The 20,576-nt window shown below is 51.0% G+C and overlaps 1 pseudogene and 1 gene segment (V, D, J or C); one reads left to right on the forward strand and one right to left on the reverse strand.

Annotated features, from left to right (window-relative positions):
- Positions 1-687: 687 nt before the first annotated feature.
- On the reverse strand, positions 688-1,959 carry LOC104332405 (T cell receptor alpha variable 1-1-like). The segment is given in 2 exon segments: positions 688-1,013; positions 1,911-1,959. Coding segments are annotated over 2 exon segments (375 nt in total).
- An 11,968-nt stretch (positions 1,960-13,927) lies between these two features.
- LOC142364258 (feather keratin Cos2-3-like) lies at positions 13,928-14,744 on the forward strand (annotated as a pseudogene).
- The last annotated feature ends 5,832 nt before the right edge of the window (positions 14,745-20,576 follow it).

Below are 20,576 nucleotides of genomic sequence, written 5' to 3' on the forward strand. Positions count from 1 at the left end.
GACCAGCTCCCACTAGAATGTTTCATGTCCCCAGAGACTCCTTGGGGGTGAAGACCCACTGGCGTAGACCAGACACCAGATGATAGGAGGTTGAGCCTTTTGCTGTCTCCCCAGAAGAAACAGGAGAATGAGGGCCTATGGATGCCCCATGCTGGGAGCTGCTTGGGTACAGCTTTTCTTTGGCTGAATGAGTCTGGATTTGTTGTTGTGTCAATAAATAGGAGAAGGAAAAGGTACAGCATTCCTTTACATCAGCTGCTATGGCTGAAGTTCAAGAGGGAAAGAACACAATGCAACCAGTTTTCATGTGTCTCCATCTCGAGACAAACCCTGTTACTGTCAGAGCGGATAGATGTGCCTGTGGTTGTCAATAGGGGTCAAGATGAACAAATCACTAATATATAAATGCAATGGCTCACGTGTGTGCTGCTTGAACTCTACCAGAGAGCAGAGCTTCCCATGCATTGGCTACGAAATGTCTGCACCTTCATTTAGTGTGGAAGGGGAATATTTAAGTCCATGCCTGCATAAACTGATGTCTCGAAGGGACAGAATGCATTACATTATAGAATCTTTTCCTGCAGACCCCTGGGTGCACAGGGGAAGCAGTTCTGCCAAGGAACACCTGAGGTCCCTTTCTTTCAGCCTCAGCCTTACACCACAGACACATCCCCTCCCTCCCCTGGGTTACTGCACAGCCAAGCAAGCTCTCTGCACCAGCGTGTCTTGCACAGCACAGAGGTACAAGGCGCTGTCAGAGACCTCGACTTCCTCCAGCTGCAGGAGGCTGTATTTCTCCTCAGTGTTCAGCAACGTGGTGAAACGGCCACTCCGCTTAGAGGTGGCTGTTGCCTGATATGAGATCAGCTGGGGAGCTTGGCCTTTCCTATGCTGGTACCAGAGCAAGCCTCGAAAGTACGAGGTCTGGTAAGTGCAGGTTGTTTGGAAGGTGTCTCTCTGCTTCACTGTGACTTGTCCTTCTTGCTGGGTAACAGTCGTCTGCCCCATGGTGCCTGGAAGAAAGTGAAGGTCAGCAACACTGCAGGGAAAGGCTCAGGGAAGCAAACCAGGAATGCATACAAAATCCTGGTGGAGAAGATTCCCTGTCCCTTGCCCTGCAGGAAAATCTTGAGGCCTGGAGACAGCCAAGTGGAGAGTTGTTTTGGGAACAAGCTTGGAGCTCTCAGTCCAGCGTGGATCTTGAGCAGGGTTGTGCTCCTCCTCTCTGCTCCTGCTCCTACAGCCCAGAGGACCAGGGAACACTCTGTCATGCCTGACCTTTGCCACCAGCACCTCACCAGCAGGTTGAAGGGCTTGCAGAGGTATGACAAAGAGATTCATCCTGCTTCCCTATCCCTGTCATCTCTGAAGGCTTCTAGCTCCCTGAGTCAATACACAGCAGAGCTGAATGTTAAAAAACAGGAGGCCTGGTTATGTTGGCAACTAGAAGAAAACTGGACGTCATGGCAGACTGGGGCACCCTATTAATATCAGTGGGATGGGAGCCTTGAAGTCCCTCTAGCAGCATTGACAGGATCAGCTAATTTGCACTGGCAAGGGAAAAATGTGGGTCTTCAGAGACAGCCGAGATCTCCTATGGTGACAGCAGGTAGATCAGCAGAGAGAGGCACAGAGAGAGGATTTGAAGGGGGGAGGTAAGATGGAGAAGGTGTCAAAGGTAACCTCTTCTCTTCTCTTCTCTTCTCTTCTCTTCTCTTCTCTTCTCTTTCTCTTCTCCTTTTGAACAGTAAGAGCATCTTGAGAGAACTGGTGCAAAAACACCAATGTGGGGGAAGATTTCCCAGCGTTTTCTTGTTATTCAAGAGTAGGTGTCTGCATGATCCTAATAAGGCTGGCAAGGGACTCATTGGGAGAAGAAAGGTATGTGTTTATAGAAAGCCTGGACTTACCTAGCGGTTGCCCCAGGAAGGCCATGAGGACAAGATATCCGAGATGCATGCCGAGACCAGTCTGCCTGTTGGGTGAGTGAGAGAGAGTCAGAAAACCACATCCTAGTCCTGAGATAACAGAACTGCCGGAAATGACTCTGCTGGAGGAGCAAAGGAAGAAGCAGGGCAGAGCAGTGATCTGTTCTTCCTGTGCCTGAAATGCTCCTTCTGAGTTGCTCCCTCCTGCAGCAGCAACACCTGTGGCTCCCCCAGCCAATGGCATTCTGAACATTTCCACAGCAGGAGGCCCTGTGCACTCTGGGGGCCCCATCATGTGAAGGGGCTGTTCCTGGTCTACTGGCAGTGCAGTCCTTGATTCTTGTTCTCACAGATGTTCTGGACCTCCTCATGACGTAAGAGCATGTTCCTAGAGATGTGGAGGGTCCCAAGGCTGACACAACCTTTCTCAGGTGAAAGAGCAGGCTGAAGCTTACCCTCCAAAGGACTCCTGGGATGGATCTGCCTTCCTAGACTTCATGGCAGATGTAGGACACATACAGGAAGATGAGGACTTTGGCACTGCTACTGAGAGGAGATATTGAGCCATAGTCCTCAAACTGCAACCATCCTGGCTGACCCCAGGACCACATCCCTGGCAGTCTCTTCTTCCTTGATGTTTATGTCTCCTCTCGTAACATGTCCTGCATCATGTCTGGATACCTGTTGAATGCCTCCAAGGGTGGAGATTCCACCTCTGGCCATCCTGTACCAGTGCTTCCTTTAAAATGAAGAAGTGTTTCCTGACGTTCAGACAGGGTTTTCTATCTTTCAGTTTGTGCCTCTTGCATCTTGGCCTCTCACTGGACATAATGGAGAAAAGTATGGCTCTGACTTCTTCTCATCTTCCCTTCAGATATTTGTATACTTTAGTGAGAGCTCCCCTGAGACTTCTCTTCTCTGTCCTGAACAGTCCCTGTTCTCAAGATTTCTCCATGTCAGAGTTCCTCTGGTCTCTTCATCATCTGGAGTGGCCCTTTGCTTGAGTGTCTGCAGGATGTCTGTGACATAAAACTCCCTAGTGAGAACACACGTCCCTCACCCTCTGGAGTCACAAGCACAACCACATTTGTATAGCCCTCCAATATCAGCACGGGCCCTCAGTGCATCTCATAGGCCTGCCTGGAACCTGAGCTCTCTTACACAGCACCTGGGTCTCCTCCTGCTCTCTAGCAAGGACAGCCTGATGTTCACTAGCAAACAGAGGCATGAAATCACCCACACTCTCAAAATTCCCCCTCACTCTTGGATCCCTCAAACATTGCCATGACTGGGAATATCAGCCTTTCTAATGTCTGTGTGCAGGCCTTGGGCTCCCTTGCCCACCTCTGACTCAGACTTTCCATACAGCTTCTTGTCCCACTCACTGCCTAAGCCACCTTGAAATACGCCAACAAATTCCAGAAAGACACACACCATGTCAAACTAAATTCACTAAGAAAAAAGAGGCACACACGGAGATCCCCCCAGACACTTGTCCTTAGATGTCGCACACTTACATGTGAAATGTGATGCCTCAGGTTGCTGACAGCAAGAGGCATGAGGCCTGCAACATGTTTTTCTCTCTCCAGTTGCTGGCACCCTGTTGGGGTTGATGTAGCTTGAGAATTAGCATGACTAGGCTGCTTAAGCAAAACAGTGTGATTTAGCAGGCTTGCTGGAAAAGACAGCTAAGAATAGCCATTGAGAAAGTTCTGATAGAGCACATGGTGTGGGTTAGCAAAATAAGATGTGTTCAAGGACGTGCAGGCGGTCTGTTGCTATTAGCATTAGTGCATAGTTACCAATTATAAGGGAATGTGGGGCGTGTGAACAGTGTGTGATTTATCTCTGTAGCCTATCCGACGTAAGCGTAATCGTATGTACAGATATGGAAAATGTATATAACCGCACAAGCGGGAGAATAAAGTATTCTGACTGTGTATCTTAGCATTGCGTGTGAGAGTCGTTCCCGTCCTTTCACGGATGCTGAGACCCGGCATTTTGGTGACCCTATGGATTTATTATCGCAGCCAGGAAAAAAAAAGACATGGGACTGTCAGCTGGCGAGGTAAGCCAGGCTGCCCGAGAAAGGCAGGAGCGGATCCGTGGCACACCGGGGGGGTCATGAACCCCATGAACCCATGAACCCATGAACAGCATGGGTTCCACTGTATCAGTGTCAGAAAACACGGCGCTGAAAAGCCTGTTGGAACTGGCAGATCGAGCCGACGCTAAGTTAACTGAAGGAGACATATCAGGACTATTATTATGGTGCCGCCGCTGAAAGCTGATAACAGTGGATCAGCTGTTTGATCCAGATGTGTGGCACAGAGTTGGGATGGACTTGTGGGACTCTGTGCAGGTCGGAAACAAAGAGGCACGGCAATTGGCCCCTGTTTTCCGAACTGTTAAAAATATGATTGCTGATATGAAGGACGATGCTACTGTGGCTGCAGCCGCTGCGAGAGCTGTTTATGCAATCAGTCAACCCGCAGGAGAGTGTCAAGATCCCTGTACGGCACCCCACGCGTACCCCGTTCATTCCAGTGAAACTGAGTTTTGGGAAGGACCGTGTATAGAATTGGGAGACTGGGCACCGGCACCACCTACAGCCCCACCACTGCCGGAGAATGTGCCGCTCCCGGACTCTGATTCTCAAGAAATGGATACTGACTTGCCCGAAGGAGCAACATCGCTATCATACCCAAAGATTCATAAAAGTGAACCTACGGACACATTGAGAAAGCAGCAGGATCAAATGACAAAGCTGCTGGACGAGATGCAACGACTAGATAAAGGATCCCTTAACGCCACGATTAAACAGGCATATCGAAAGGCTCACCAAGCCATAACGGACGGTTTGCGAGCGGTCGAGCAGCGGATATGTGAGGAGTCGGACGGGATGGGGGAGGTGATTTCAGGGGGGTCAAATAATGGAAGAACTAACAAAAGCTCACCGCCAGAGCATTTACAGCGGCACTGGGTTAGGCTCTTGTTGGAAGACGGGGAAATGAGCTTAGCTGACGCCGATCACTATTTACGCAGTAAATACGGTAAGGGGGTGGGGGATGACGAACGTGAGGCATGGAAGAGGGGCGTGAAGTGGAGAGAGCAAGGAGGGGGGGCATCTGATGTTCACAAGCCTGATTGCGTGCGGGGTGGGTGTGGTTTGCAGGGACCCGGCGGTACAGAGGGGGGTGGTGTGGCTGCTGGAGGTCGGAGTGGAGACGGGACGCCCCCGATACGCGACCCTAATTTTAATACGGGACAACGATGGAGGGGGGTAATAGAAAATGCTGTAATTGAAGGACAAATGCTACCAAACAGTTTAACAGCATTCCCGGTGTTTACGCAGGGGAAGCAACGGATATGGGCTCCTTTTGACTGGAAAACAGTGAGTCAGTTACAAAACACCGTAATGAACTATGGTTTGGATAACAAGCAGGTTATGACGCTGGTTACCACCTTTTTCAAAAATCAGATATTAGTGCCAGCTGATGCCCGAGCATTGTTAGAATTGGTGTTGCCACCCACTGCCTTTATGTTGTGGAAGGATAAGTGGCGGGATAAATGTGAGGTTGCAATGACACAAAACCTTCAGGTAGGTGCCGATGATCCTTTACGTGTAGTTACACTAGACCAGCTCATGGGTACTGGCGCTTTCCGCGACGGGGCGGCTCAAGCAGCGCTACACCCTCGAATATTGCAACAGTCACAGAGCTTAGCCCTGGCCGCTTTAACTGAGTTACCACAGATCGGGAAGCTTGTGTTACCTTATACACAGATTCGTCAGGGCCCTGATGAGCTGTACATGCACTTTATAGACCGATTAAAGGAAGCATTAGATGCAGCACCGAATTTGCCAAGTGAAGCAAAAGGTGCAGTAGGAAAGGATTTAGCTTTTCAAAATGCCAACACTTAATGTCAACAGATAATTGCATCCCTACCTAGTGGGTCTACCCTTAGTCGGTACGTGGAGGCTTGTTCCCGATTACCTCGCTTAGCGGAGGAAAGAGAGAAGGCCAGAATACATGCGGCTGCTATGGTCACTCTTTTACGACCTGCCATGCAAACGGGGAAAGGGGATCGAGGTGTTAAAGCAAAAACTGGTTGTCTTATTTGCGGAGAGGAAGACCATTACAAAAGAAACTGTCCTCAGATCAAGAAGCAAAAGGTGGTGGCTGACGAATTTGTAGGGACATGCCATAGATGTGACAAGTTCGGGCATAAAGCAGCTCAATGCAGGTTGCAGTTTAAGAAGGATGGTACCCCCTTGTCGGGAAACAGGCAGAGCAGCGCCAGGATGGGGGGCGTGAGGACAAGAAAGTTCCCCACAGCTATGGCTGTCTCGACGAGCTCTGAGCCGCCACAAGCGGCTCTGCAGGAGTTGATCTGGCCGTGCGACAAGACATCACTATAGAAGATGATAAGGTGCGTGTCGTTCCCTCGGTAGCCACAGGACATTTAGGTCATGGGCTGAGTGCATTGTTGGTGGGGCGATCCTCTGCATCTAGTCAGGGAATTTTTGTCCTACCAAGGGTAATTGATGCAGATTTCACAGGCCCAATAGGGATTATGTTAAAGGTATTCACGCCACCATTAACCATGAAACGAGGCAGCAAGGTTGCCCAACTGATTCCTTTTATTGCACAGGTCCCCCCAACTGACCCTAACTATAGGGGAAGTGACACCTCTGGCTCAAGTGGACCCCGCTTGGTGGCATTTGTACAACCTCTTTCCACAGAACAGCCCATAAGAAAGATCACTATTAAAGGACCGAACGGCATTGTACTAAATGACCAGAATATGTTGTTAGACTCCGGAGCGGATGTTACTATAATCCCGAGGGCCCAATGGCCAGAGTCATGGCCATTGACGGTAGTGTCAGGCATGGTGACAGGAATCGGTGGTGCAACAGCGACACAAATGAGTACTGAGTTCATTACCTTTGTAGACCAAGATGGTAAGTTGCTGGCACAAGCACGCCCTTATGTCTTGAATACCACTATTTGGCTATTAGGCAGAGACGTATTATCGCAATGGGGTTGTGTCATTCAGACGCCTTTTTGACAGCGACTATTGAAGGAGCGCATCCAGGCCTACACTGAAGCTCATGTGGTTGACAAAAAAGCCGATCTGAGTGGACCAATGGCCGCTGTGTACTGAAAAGCTCGCCCATCTCCAAGAATTGGTGGATGAACAAGTGAACTTGGGGCACTTGGTCCCGCCCACTAGTCCTTGGAATACTCCTGTGTTTACCATTCAGAAAAAGTCTGAAAAATGGAGACTCTTACAAGACGTAGGAGCAACCACCGTGTGGACCAACTAGTGACAGCCGCTCCCGTACAACTGTCCACGAGTTTTGATGCTGCACGAGCAGCGCGTGATTTTTTCCATCAGTCTGCGGCGGCGCTGCAAAGACAGTTTTCATTATCTAAAGCAGATGCGCATGCTGTTGTTGCAGCCTGCCCTGACTGTGCGAGACTCACTCCTATACAGGATGGTGGTGTAAATCCTCGAGGTCTACAGCCCAGACAACTTTGGCAAACCGGTCTGACTGAGTTCCCCCAGTTTGGGCGTTTGAAGCACGTCCATGTCTCTGTTGATACGTGTTCGGCTGCCATCTGGCCAACAGCAGCTACTTCTACCAATGCCAAAGCAACCCAAAGACATTGGGCGCAAGCCTTTCCTGTGTTGGGAGTACCTGAACAAGTTAAAACTGATAATGGCCCAGGTGGCCTACAGGTCTCAGGTGGTGGCCCGTTTCCTTCAGCGGTGGGGTGTTAAGCATGTACAGGGCATCCCATACAACTCCACCGGTCAAGCTATTGTTGAGTGTTCCCATCACTTACTAAAAGATCATTTAAATATTTTAAAAAAGGGGGGAGAGCGGTCCCCGATAGACTGTCTACACAAAACCCTTTTTGTCCTGAATTGGTTGAATGTTAGAGGAGGTCATAGTGACCCCCAGCTGTTCGGCACAGGGGAACAAAAATGTGTTTGACAATGGTGTGGTGTTAGTAACGGTATTCCGCCCGGATAAAGGGGTTTGGGAAGGTCCAGTACGACTACTCACTTGGGGGAGGGGATATGCTTGTATTTCTACAGATAATGGACAGACGCAGTGGGTGCTGGCGAAATGAATCAAACCCATCTTGAATGAACACGGAAGAAGAAGGGGAGGTGATAAAAGGACAGTGGGCCTGGTTAACAAAGATGCTACATCCTAACGATGTATAGCTGTTATCTGTACTATCTGATGAGTGTCAATATGAGTGCCTGCTTTCTAGGGCTCCGGGGTTAAGTTTTGGAGAGTGAATTATTTTGCTTCTTTCTGGTAGTAGAGTTTGGGTACCCAGGTAGGACCCTGCTCTTGAACATCAATGGTCCCAGGGATCGCAGGACCTCCAGCCGGCACCGAGGGATTCTCGGGGAGAACCTCTGATCACTGGACCAAAAAGTTCTGAGCAGGGACTATTAATAAGACAAAGGCATTCTTCCAGTATCACTTTTGTTGCCTGCCTGCTGTCTGTTCATAAGTCTTTGTAATATTCGGATTTATGTTGAAAACTTGGTGTGCCTGCGTGTGTGTCTGTGTGTGTGTGTGTGGTCGCGACCATAAATGTGTGATTTTATGTTATGGTGTTTGTATTTATGTGACCTGATGGACTGATTTGGTTTTTGTGATCTAATGGATTTGTCTGGACTAAGTAACTGCCTTTGCGTGTTCTGGTTTGGTAAGTTTTCCGGGTTCTGCCTTTAGACTACTGTATCTGCATTCTCATTTATTGGGGCTGCGGAAATATTTGATGCAGCAGGAAACAGATGGGGAATTTCTGGCTGGTTAATGTCACTAATCAAAATGTTATTTCTTATTGTTGTAATGATTATGGCAGTGATTATGTTGGTCCCGTGTATAATACGCCTAACACAAGAGGCACTAGAGGTAACTGTGAAGAAAATTTTTGTGATGCAACTAACACAAATTGAGCAAATGTTTTTAAGGTAATGATAAGATAGCTTAGCCTTTTTGAAAAGAAAAAGGGGGAGATGTTGGGGTTGATGTAGCTTGAGAATTAACATGACTAGGCTGCTTAAGCAAAACAGTGTGATTTAACAGGCTTTCTGGAAAAGACAGCTAAGAATAGCCATTGAGAAAGTTCTGATAGAGCACATGGTGTGGGTTAGCAAAATAAGATGTGTTCAAGGACGTGCAGGCGGTCTGTTGCTATTAGCATTAGTGCATAGTTACCAATTATAAGGGAATGTGGGGCGTGTGAACAGTGTGTGATTTATCTCTGTAGCCTATCCGATGTAAGCGTAATCGTGTGTACAGATATGGAAAATGTATATCACCGCACAAACGGGAGAATAAAGTATTCTGACTGTGTATCTTAGCATTGCGTGTGAGAGTCGTTCCCGTCCTTTCACGGATGCTGAGACCCGGCAGCACCCAGACCTTGCTTACACCCCAGTCCCTCCAGCTGCTGGCACAGAGACTGACAGATCCTGTGACCAGAAGCCTCTTCTCCAGTGACCGGCATATAGACCTTGCTGCACACACCCCTGGGTCCATCCAGTTGCTGACATCCAGGCCTACAAACCCTAAGGGCATTGGCTGCTTACCCAGTTGCTGGCACCCAGATGTCTTTTTCACACCAGTCTCTCTATTTACTGGCACTCACTGCTCTTGTACAGAGACAAGGAAAGTGCTGGCTGTTCTTGAAGTGCAAGACTAAACTGTTGGCTGGTTCTGGGATTGCCGGGTGTGAGGAGGAGCTGCAACAGCACAATGTGCCAGAAATGCATATACCATCAGTTTTATGTTGGGCAGAGAACCCACAGGGACTCAGAGGGGCAGAGACCCTTGCAGGTCAAGAACTGGTGAGTCCCCAGAACTGCAGGAGAGACATAAAATCAAGGGGACAGCTCAAGTTGTTCAACAAGGAATCTTGTCCAGTGTCTGGCTGATTGGTCTTGCTCACGTGTTGAGGCTTTTGCTGATCCCTGGATGCTGGGCTAGGAGGACATTTTCCACCCTTGGGCTTCTGTGGCTAGGTGATAAAACCACAGGAGCAGTCGTGTCTCCTACCAAACTCTCCATTTTCCAACAGTGGTCATTGGTGGAGGATGAGGAAACAGTAAGAGCTGGACAAGAAGCTGGGATACCTCTTCTGAATACTCATGGCTATATTCTGCTCAGGTTCAGTGACTCAGAGGTGCTCCTGAGTCTGCTCACCTGGCCATGCCTGTTGCTCTGCCTTGTTTGTCCACCTGTCAGTAGTTCCCAGGTAACATAGTTATGAAGTCCAGCTGGGACAAGGAGCAGGGCTGATCCTTCACTCGGTGCCTCTGAAGCCTCTGACCATGGGCTTTGAACAGTGGTATCAGCTACTCAAGCTACACAGAGCTCCCTGGGGACTAGCTAGCTAGAGCCAGCAGTCTCTTCCCAGAGGCCTTCTTCCAGCTCTCGCTCACCTCAGACCCCCAGCCCTTTTGGGCAACTTTGCAAATCTCTTTTCAACTCACTCCTCAAGTAAGAACCTGGCATCCATTGAGGCTGTGACCAGTGTGACCTGACCACGGTTTTATCCTGTCTGCTGGGGCTCAATTCCATAGTTTCTGAATACTGTGAAACAAGTTCATGGTCTCAACACTGAGCCACTGTGGGGATCGGTTGAAGATGCTCATGACCTTAACGTTCTCCTGTCTGTGGGGAGCTCGAACTCCTGACTCGATGGGATGACATTGTAACACTACCAGGAACAATTTGAAAGCTCCATGAAAGCCTGTAGCCAGATGATTCTGGTTTTAATTGTATATATGAGCTTTACAGAGTAACAAAATGTGAAAAACCTTCTTTTTTTTCTTTTTAAATAAAGTTTTGCTTTTGTGAGGGTGAGAGGTGGGTTGGGGGGCGGTGAGTAGGGGGCAAGGTTTCTGCATGGAGGGCTTTTCCGGAGCCGCTTAGAGGGAACCACCCGGGGTGGGGGGCACTGGAACTGCGGGGCCTCGGCGAGACCGATGCCGGTGGCGGGCCCGGGCGGGGCCGGGAGGGGCGAGGCGGAACCGGAGCGGCAGCGCCCCCTGGCGGGACCGGCCGGGGCTGCCCCTCCGCCCCCGACACACACGCCCGGCCCCGCCCGCGCCGGTTCGTGCCCGGCCGCAGCCCCGGCTCCTCTCCCCGTGTCTCCCACGGCGCAGTAATACACCGCCGCGTCCCCGCGCCGGGGCCGGGCGAGCCACAGGGCGCTGGACCGGCGGTCTGCCGCCACCGACAGCCGCCCCGGAGGGACCGGCACATCCTTGGACCCTTTGTGACCGAGGGTGATAAACGCGGGGCCTCGGCCCGGGAGCTGGCGGTACCAGTAGATGTAGTCGTAGGACTGGATGTTGGGGTGTGAGCAGTTGATGCTGATGCCGGTGCCCTCGGTGGTCTCTGCTGATGGCTCCTGCTGCACCTGGGCTCTGGCCACAGCCACTGTCGAGAAAGAAGAAGGAAAGACCAAACAGGATGAACGAACGCCCAGTTCTGTTGGTTTTTTTCCCAGAGAAGTCGTTAGGAAGAGTGGCAGTGAGACAGAGTCGGACTGGAATGCATGGAGACATACACATCAACAGAGATTGACAGTGGTACTGGGGTGGGTATGTGGAGTGAGGGAAGAAATTTTGGAGGGAATTGGAAACTGATGAATGCAGAGAGAGAATGAAAGTCAGGTGCATGGTGGATGGATGGATGGGTGGAGGGAGGGAGAGGAAACAGGAGAGCGGAGTGTGCTACAGTGAAGGATGGAGTGTTGAATTCAGAAGAAGAATAAGTGCTGAATGCACAGGGGGATGAGTGGATGGAGGGAAAAACGGCATGCTGCAGGAAAGCAAGCTTATAGTTACAGATACGAAGGAAGCAGAGAGAGTGATGAGAGAGGGGTCTTACAGAGTAGGAAGAGGGGTTAGTGATGCCAGATGCATAGAGAGATGTGTCAAAAGATGGGTGGATGAATGGATAAAGAGCAGACAGGGAAGGGAGGTGTCCCAGTGAAGGACACAGGTCTAAATTCAAGGCAATAAGCATCAAACTCACAGAAGAAGGAGAGGTTGTGTGGAAAGGCAGGTGTACAGGCACGCAGGCTCATAGCGACAGAGGTGGTGGAGAAATGGGGAGAACAAGAAGAGGAGACTCGGAGGACTTGGAAAGGGGGAGCAGAGCTGGCAGAGGGGCAGGGACGGGGAAAGACACCCCGAAGAAGGAGAGGGAAGAGCTCGTGCTGGGCTCCCTGGGGAGCAGCCCGGGCACAGCCCCGGCCCCCGCCCACCGCCGCCAGCCCCGCGCACCCAGCAGCACCGCGGCCAGCCCCGCCAGCCCCGCGCCCCGGCACCGCCGCATCCCGCCGCTCCGCCGCCCGCGCCTCGCTGCCCCCCGCCAGCCCCGGCTCTCTGCTCCGCCCGCGCCGCCTCCTCTCCGCCGCCTCCTCCCCTCGCCGCCGCCGCCAGCTCCGCCCCGGGGCTCAGCCCGGCGCCGGCGCCGCTCGGGCTCTCGCCCGGCCTCGCAGCGCTCGCTGGCTCTGCCCGGCCACGACTTGGTCTCCTGGGAAATGGACTCTCGCCGTCCGCCAGCGAGAATCAGCCTGCACAGAGCCAGCTGCAGTTGGGACAGCGGCAGGGCCTTGACCCAGGAGCTGGACCGGCTTCCCCGAGCTGTGCCTGAGCTCAGGGGCTGGAAGCAGCAGCCTCTGATTCCCGCAGATGGGCGGCAGAGACCGGCCGGAGCAGAGCTGCCCGCCGCGACACCGGGTGTGCGGGAGGGCAGGCAGAGGGTGTCCCAGGCACGGGCCCCTCGGACTCATGAGGTTCAACAAGGCCAAGTGCAAGGTCCTACACCTGGGTCGGGGTAATCCCCGCTATCAGTACAGGCTGGGGGATGAAAGGACGGAGAGCAGCTCTGCTGAGAGGGACTTGGGGGTACTGATAGACGAAAGGCTGGACATGAGCTGGCAATGTGCGCTGGCAGCCCAGAGGGCCAACCGTGTCCTGGGCTGCATCAGGACAAGCGTGGCCAGCAGGTCGAGAGAGGTGATTCTGCCCCTCTACTCTGCTCTGGTGAGACCTCACCTGGAGTGCTGCGTTCAGCTCTGGAGCCCTCAGCACAAGAAGGACATGGAACTGTTGGAGCGGGTCCAAAGGAGGGCTACAAAAATGATCCGAGGGCTGGAGCACCTCTCCTAGGAGGACAGGCTGAGAGAGTTGGGCTTGTTCAGCCTGGAGAAGAGAAGGCTGCGGGGAGACCTGATTGCAGCCTTTCAGTACTTAAAGGGAGCCTATAGGAAAGATGGGGACAATCTTTTTAGCGGAGACAACAGTGACAGGACGAGGGGTGATGGTTTTAAACTAAAACAGGGTAGGTTTAGGCTGGATATAAGGAAGAAATTCTTTACAATGAGGGTGGTGAAACACTGGAACGGGTTGCCCAGAGAGGTAGTGGAGGCCCCATCCCTGGAAACATTCAAGACCAGGTTGGACAGGGCTCTGAGCACCCTGATCTAGTTAGCAGTGTCCCTGCTCGCTGCGGGGGGGGTTGGACTAGATGACCTCTAGGGGTCCCTTCCGACCCAAAACTTTCTATGATTCTATGATTCTACGATACAGGGAGACAACAAGAGAGCACCATCAGGGTGAGCTGAGGAGAAAGGGAAAGACAAGGACAGGGCTTGGGAGCCCATGGCATCCGGCTAAGGATTGCTGGAGCTTTCTATTGAGACTGAAACTTGAAAGTACCCCAACAGAGTGGCCAGGTTTAATGTCACTTCCCTGCTGTGGAACCATCCAGCACGTGAGTCTTCTGCCAGCATTCCTGCCCTAGAAATCCTGGCGCCTTTCATCCCAGTGCTCAGAACAAGCCTTCATTGGGGAATGGGCATGGAACAAACCTGGAAATGAAAAGGCAGCAGTGCTGGAAACCAAAGCACAGCCCATATCATTAGCTGTGACACTTTGCATTCAAGATGAGCTTGTCAGAAAATTGTTACCTCTGCAAAGGGAGCCTCTGGTCCTGTGGCAATGAAGGGCAGGTATAAAAGCCAGCCCAGGTCCCAGCTCTCTCATTCACTTCTATTGGCTCCTTCTTCTTGGGATCAAGGTGAGTTTGAAGCCCCTTCTCTTCCTCTTTCAAAGTGAGACCTCTCCTCAGTGGACCTCCCAGCTGACAGTGGCTATGTCCTTTCGTGTGGTTTGGATCTTCTTGCCATGACAGAGGGAAGTGGGGAGAAGTTCTGCATAGAAAGAGGCTGGAATGTGGCTGAGGGGGACTTCTGGTTACAAAAAAGGAGTGAGCTTCCATGTGCCAGGGCGTTCTTTACAGAGTGATGAAGACTGTGTGGCTCCTGGCTGAGCCTCCAACACCCCACCCTGTAGTGGCATTGGCTCCTTTGTGACAAGATAACCAGCCTGCTCCTCATACACCTCTATGCTCTGTTTCCTCTCTGTTTTTTCTCGCAGCTGTACCTCCAGCCCAGAGACATGTCCTGCTACAACCCATGCCTGCCATGCCGGCCCTGCGGACCAACCCCACTGGCCAACAGCTGCAATGAGCCCTGTGTCAGGCAGTGCCAGAGCTCCACCGTCGTCATCGAGCCTCCTGCTGTGGTGGTGACCCTGCCCGGCCCCATCCTCAGCTCCTTCCCACAGAACACTGTTGTGGGCTCCTCCACCTCTGCTGCTGTTGGCCGCATCCTCAGCTGTGATGGAGTGCCCATCACCTCTGGGTGCTGTGACCTCTCTGGCATTTCCAGCCGCTACTCTGGCAGAAGGTACCTGGCCTGATAAAGATGCTGCAAATGCCCCAGAGAAGATTCCTTCAGGAACTCAGAACATGGTGCTGGGCAAAGGATGTAGAGTTTGGATGTGTTTTCTGTACAGCTGAATGGCTTTGCCTTTCCCCCCATTTCCTTTGTTTGCTTTGAGTCTTCTTGGCAACAAGGTTCCCCCAAGGCCACTCTGGTGGGAATCTTCTGTCTCCTTTCCCTCTATGGCAAAGTCCAGTGGACATCATGCAGGAATATCTTGACAGCCAAGGCCCACAGATCCTTGGCTGCTTCTGGGGCTCCCTGTCCTGCTGGCTTCCACTGAAGTGATATTTTTTTGCTCATTAAAAATCTGCTGTATCCAAGCCTAGGCTCCACGTGGTCCTTCCCTCTGTGGACACTCCCCATTGCCAAAGAAGAAGGGTGTTGCTCTGGGGTGGGAGGGGGTAAGGGCACAAGGACACCCTTCTGCATTCACAGAGGAATGGGAGGCTGGGACACCCTGCAGTGGCTCTTCTTTTGGGCAGAAAACCTTGGAGCTGAGCAAGATATCCACGGGTGCTGTGTTGTCAGTGACTGTCAGGTTGTGCCTTGCTTTGTCTCTGCTGGCAAACGCCCTGAAAGGCAGGAGGTCCTGAGGGCTCAGCAGCCCCACGAGCTCTGAAGGAAGGGTGTTCTTGTTGTTACGGCCGGATCTGCGCTGGGGAGGCAGGGGTTGGGTTTGGACCTCTGAAAGATGATTTGCTTTGCAGAATGGCAAGAGTGGTAATGGAAGGAACAGCTTTTGGGGTGGTGGACAGCTGCTACTCCCCCTTCTTCTCCCTTCTAAGATCCATTACAGAGGTCATGGCCGGCAGGCATTGGCAGGCGTATCAGGGAAAAGTTGCCCATGCCACTGAATGCGTTGAGGCTGGAGGTCAGAGCTAAGCGTGTGGGAACTGAGGGCAGTCAACACAGAAATGGGGACAGTGAAACTGTCTGTTTCTGAGGGAGATCATATTGCTCTGGTACACCGCATGCAGGAGAATGTGAAGATCAGCAGGAATAAGGAGCATGGGTGCATTTCCCAAGAGAGCTGCAGATGGGCTCAAAGCTCCTGACTGCTTCACTGGTCCCCCCAGAGGATCTGTGCTCACGATTTGGCTGCTATTGTGGGGGGAGGGGATATTTTTACATGTCAGTCTCATCCCTTCTAACTGATGGAAAGGTCTCTTGGCGGCTAGTACAGGTTCATGTCTTATTTCCTGAAGGAAAATCCAGATGTCTTGGCGAAAGTGTAGAAGTGGAATGATGGAAATCCCCATTACCACGTCCTCTGTTAAGAAGAAATGTCCTGGTTTCAGCTGGAATGGGTTAATTTTCCTCCCCGTAGCTGCTGTGTTTTGCATTTAGTGCGAGAAGGATGCTGATAACACTGATGGTTTTCTTTGTTGCTAAATAATCATGGAGTGTTTTTAGTTTCCCATATCCAGCTAATGAGCAGGTGTGCAGGAGCTGGAAGGGGGCATAGCCAGACAGCTAGCCCAAGCTGGCCAATGGAAATATTGCATGCCGTAGATGTCATGCTCAGTGTATAAATGGGGCTCTTTTCCAGGTGCTTGAACTCTGCTGGGAGTTCAGTCTTTTTTTTTTCCGTGAGTCTGGATGAATTCCTCTGTAATTCATGAGCTCCAGGAAACCTGTGAGTTCTGCAATTGCTTCTTGGGGACTGGCAACACAATTGGTTGTCGGACAGTGAGAATAAATCATATTCTGTATAGCTTGCTTTGCATTGTCATTACTGTTATTGAAATTATTATATGTATTAGTATTGCCTTTGTTGTCTTATTAAACTGTCGTTACCTCAACCAATCAGTTTTACTTTTTGTCCATTCTCCTCCCTTTCCCACTGAAGAGAAAGTGAGGGGTTGAGCGAGCAGCTGCCTGGTCCTGGTTGCCGTCTGTCAGGTTATACCATGGCAGGAAATTACGGCCAATGAAGCATATATCTGAATGACCAAAAGCTTCGTAAGGGCTTTTCACTTGCATGTCTGAAATGTTTTATTCCTCACAGTACTATTACTAACCACCATCAACAGCAGCACAGTTGGACTTCCTAACCCTACTGGACTAAACCTTGTAATAAGCAGAAGGTCCCTCAGGTCCTTTGCAAAGATGAAACTATCTGCAGTTGTCCTTGCTGAAGAGGAGACGGCATTACATCGGACAGATGAGTAAGCCCTTTTGACAAAGCAAAAAAAGGGGTACAGGATCCGTGCAGGTTTTACACTCCAAACTAAGGGCATTCTTGCCAGAGGATGTTTATTTTTAATGGTGATATAAATCATGCAGTGACTCCGCTTTGTGGAAGGCAGGCAGTGAGCTGTCTCAACCTGTGCTTCCCATTTCACTGCTGTGGCCTCTTGCGACAGCCAAGGTGCCTTCGCCTACCTGGGAGACCCCTGCAAGGGGTCACTAGGCAGAACAGTGGCTGTGCTTCTATTGTTCTTACTCACTTGTCTAATGCCTTGATTTACACCCTAAGAAAGAAGGAAGCAAAAGCCGCTCTGAGCAGGTTCAAGAGCTGGGATTTGTTCACATGAAGGAAACAACTGGCAGGGTGACGTGATCCACACCCAAAGATCACCATAGAGCAAGGAGTTGGGAATCAACGTAACAGATAAGCAAAGGAGTCCCTGGCCTTGACTGTGCTGTGCTACATGCAGAGCTTGACCTTGACCACGTTGAGCTGCACAGATCTCTCAGCCAGATGGCAAACTCAGCCAGCAAACTCAGCCAGCTGACGACCCTGGAGGCAGTTCCTTCTAAGTGCCAGTGACTGTACTAGCTGGATGTCTTTAACTGCATCTAAAAGGGCAGTAAGAATTTCTCATGTGAACCGCTTTTCTGTCTGACAGCAGACATGATGAATAAAGCTGCTTTATTTATGCAAATTCTCTGAAAGCTTGAGTGACCAAACCAGGGGAACCGTTTCGTGGGCAGGGAGTTCTGTGCCCTCATTGGGGTCACCTATTTGACAGCACATAGCTTAGGGCTCCTAGCATCTGAAGGATGTAGGATCATCTATACTGCCTTCTCTTTCCTCGTAGTCATGGTCTTGTGTAACAAATGTCATTCTAAACAATACTTTAGAGTCTGGATGCCTTTTCTCTGGGAATCAAAACAAACCATGAGCTCCTGGTGCAAAACACTTCGTGCAGTCAGGCCACCTGAAGTATTAATTTGTTTCAAGAAACATGGGGTACAGGAAGGAAAAGGCAAGGTAAATGCATGCTGTGTTTGGTTGTTACTACCGTGCTTGGAGTGGACATGGAGATGTTTGGAGCTGAAACAGTGGCCCTGTGTGGTGCTCAGGGGCAGCAGCTCAAAGGGATCTGGGCAGCAAATGGCAGGGTGGAGCCATGGAGCAGGGGGTGCATGGGGGTGGCAGCCCCCCTTCCCTGCAAACAAGCCCAGGGAAGGGACATGACCCTCTTCAGCACAGCGACAGGGATGGGGACAGGGATGACCATGAGCAGGAATGAACACAGCCCTTGTGTTCTGCTGGTAACACTGTGGAGCCAGCATAATAAGCAACAGGTTATAGCTCCGCTGGATATCGGGGCAGAGGTAACCCGAATTCTTGGAAACCACCCCGTTACCCCAAGAAGACAGTGGTGAATGTTAACAAGATCAGGGTGAGGAAGCACAGAAGAATTGTCTCAAAAAGTCTTTCTAACCTTGCAGCCAGGAGGGTACCCACCACTTACAGCTTGGGGTGGGCTGTGGTGGTGCAACCCCCCCACCTCACACCTGGTGATCCCGAAACCAGCCAACATTACATTCTTGCTTACCCTGCAAGAACTGTTAGCTGGCATGACTGGTCACACCTGGCACGGCTGGTCACACCTGGCACCCAGAACTAGCCAACACTGTGTTCTTGGTTACACTGCCAGAATAGCTAGCTGGTGTGACTAGCCATTATTTCTTGTCTTTAAATGAGGGCAGTGAATTGGTACAACTTGGCACTTTCCTAATGTTTTTGAAAGGGCAGTGAGTTGGGTGGATCAGGCACCCCCCAATCACACCTGGAACCACTGACGCCTGTAGTCACAGCTGCCTGGTGAATGTCAGAACTGTACCTTCTGGGAAATACTGGAATTGTATAGTTACTGTCTAAATATCGGGATTGCATCATATGGATCGTGACCAGGATGGAAAAGTACTGATGCCTATAGTCAAACATTTTCAGACTCAACAAACAGCGGTACCACAGAAGGCCCTTTGAGGTCTTCTGGTCCGCTGTGGGCTGCACTCAGGAACTCCAAGTGGGACGCTTCTCAGAGTATCTCGAACTCTGTTGGCATCACCTAGGCTGATCTCCTGGACACTTAACCTTATCCCCCTCAGAAATCATTTCACTTGGAGTCTTTCACCAAACACGAGGGCAATTTTTATGATTGTATGTGTGTATGTGACCTTTAGACATAGAGCGTTGTGGTCTAAGGCCAGTTCTGGATCCAGCTGCACCTAGGCTCCTCTCTGAGAAGGAGTTTAGAAATCAGAGGGGTCCAGTCCTCAGCTGGTGACTAAATGGGAGGGTCTCCCTACCCCCTTACACTTTCTTTCACTCTGTACAAACCATTTTCTGTTCAAAACCCCTTCTGATTTAGTATTCCACTCATTTAAGAAGTAATAGAGTGAAACTTGCCAACAAACTTTGTAAGAACACATTTTCTAAATTTTCAGTAAAATCTTTTCTTGCCAAAATTTTGTGTGATTATTTAAGTGACCTAACCACTCATTCATGACATGGGCTCTGAGAGTGCCACAATATATATCACCGGCCACGAACCACTAGCAGGAGAAACCTTTAATATCCATTGGTGGAAAATCTTCCTTCCATATCTGCTCAGCTTGCAGTGGGGAGGATTGTGCCCTTCACAATGTGTGGGCCCCTCCCTCCAGGACTGTAGCCTTAGAGCAGGACTGGCTGTCCTCCCAGGGCATGCTGACATCTTTTCAAGGAGTAGAATGTTGCTAGGAGCAGGGGTTGTCCAGCAGCCACATTTGCCTTTCAAGAACCCTGGCCGGCCTAGAAAGCAAGGGGCTGGGTCGTGGCGTAGCACCATAAATTACTGGCTTTTGGCCACAGCCATCGTCATGGGGCTGCAGTTGCTCCCCATAGCATCACCCTGCCAGCGCAGCCAGAGGCTGCTGATGTGCATTTGCTGTGCTGCCTCAGGGGTACGGGCACAGCCCCCTGCCTTCCCAGGGGAGCATGGAGCAGCACTGGGAGGAGTGCAGCCTGTCCCCAAGGTGTGAGCTGTCCCCTTCTGCTGGCAACAACCTGTTGATTGCACCTACCCAGCAGGAGGCTGAGGAGGCACAGGGGGATGTCCTGGACACTACGAGAGAGGACAGCTGGGGAATGAGTCTGTAGAAAACACAACAATGCAACACTGTAAAATGGGAATGGCATATTTCCATGCAGGTAAAGCCATGTCCCAGAAATATCAGTGCAGGAAAAACCAGCCCAAATAGGATTGAGAGACATGACCAGCCCTCACCTGGAGCTGCTAAGTGCCTGCCTGTGCTCAGAAAGCCCCACCACACAAAGTTCCCAGGCATGAGCAGCCACACTGTGCCAGGTTCACAGATCTAGATCAACCAGCTGTGTTAAGGGAGGGCAGTGGTGGAAGGCTGCAACCTCCCACCCAGCTCATAAAAATGGGTGGGGACAGCAGTCAGCATGCAGAGCTAATGGATGTATTCAGGGTACCAGTGGAGACACTCCCACTTCAAGCTGTCTGTAAAAAAACTCCTCATGCAGCGCCATTATATGGAGCCTTACAATGAGGGCTTCACCTCA

The sequence above is a fragment of the Opisthocomus hoazin genome, chromosome 26 (assembly GCF_030867145.1).
Source record: "Opisthocomus hoazin isolate bOpiHoa1 chromosome 26, bOpiHoa1.hap1, whole genome shotgun sequence".
Taxonomy (NCBI): Eukaryota; Metazoa; Chordata; class Aves; order Opisthocomiformes; family Opisthocomidae; genus Opisthocomus; species Opisthocomus hoazin.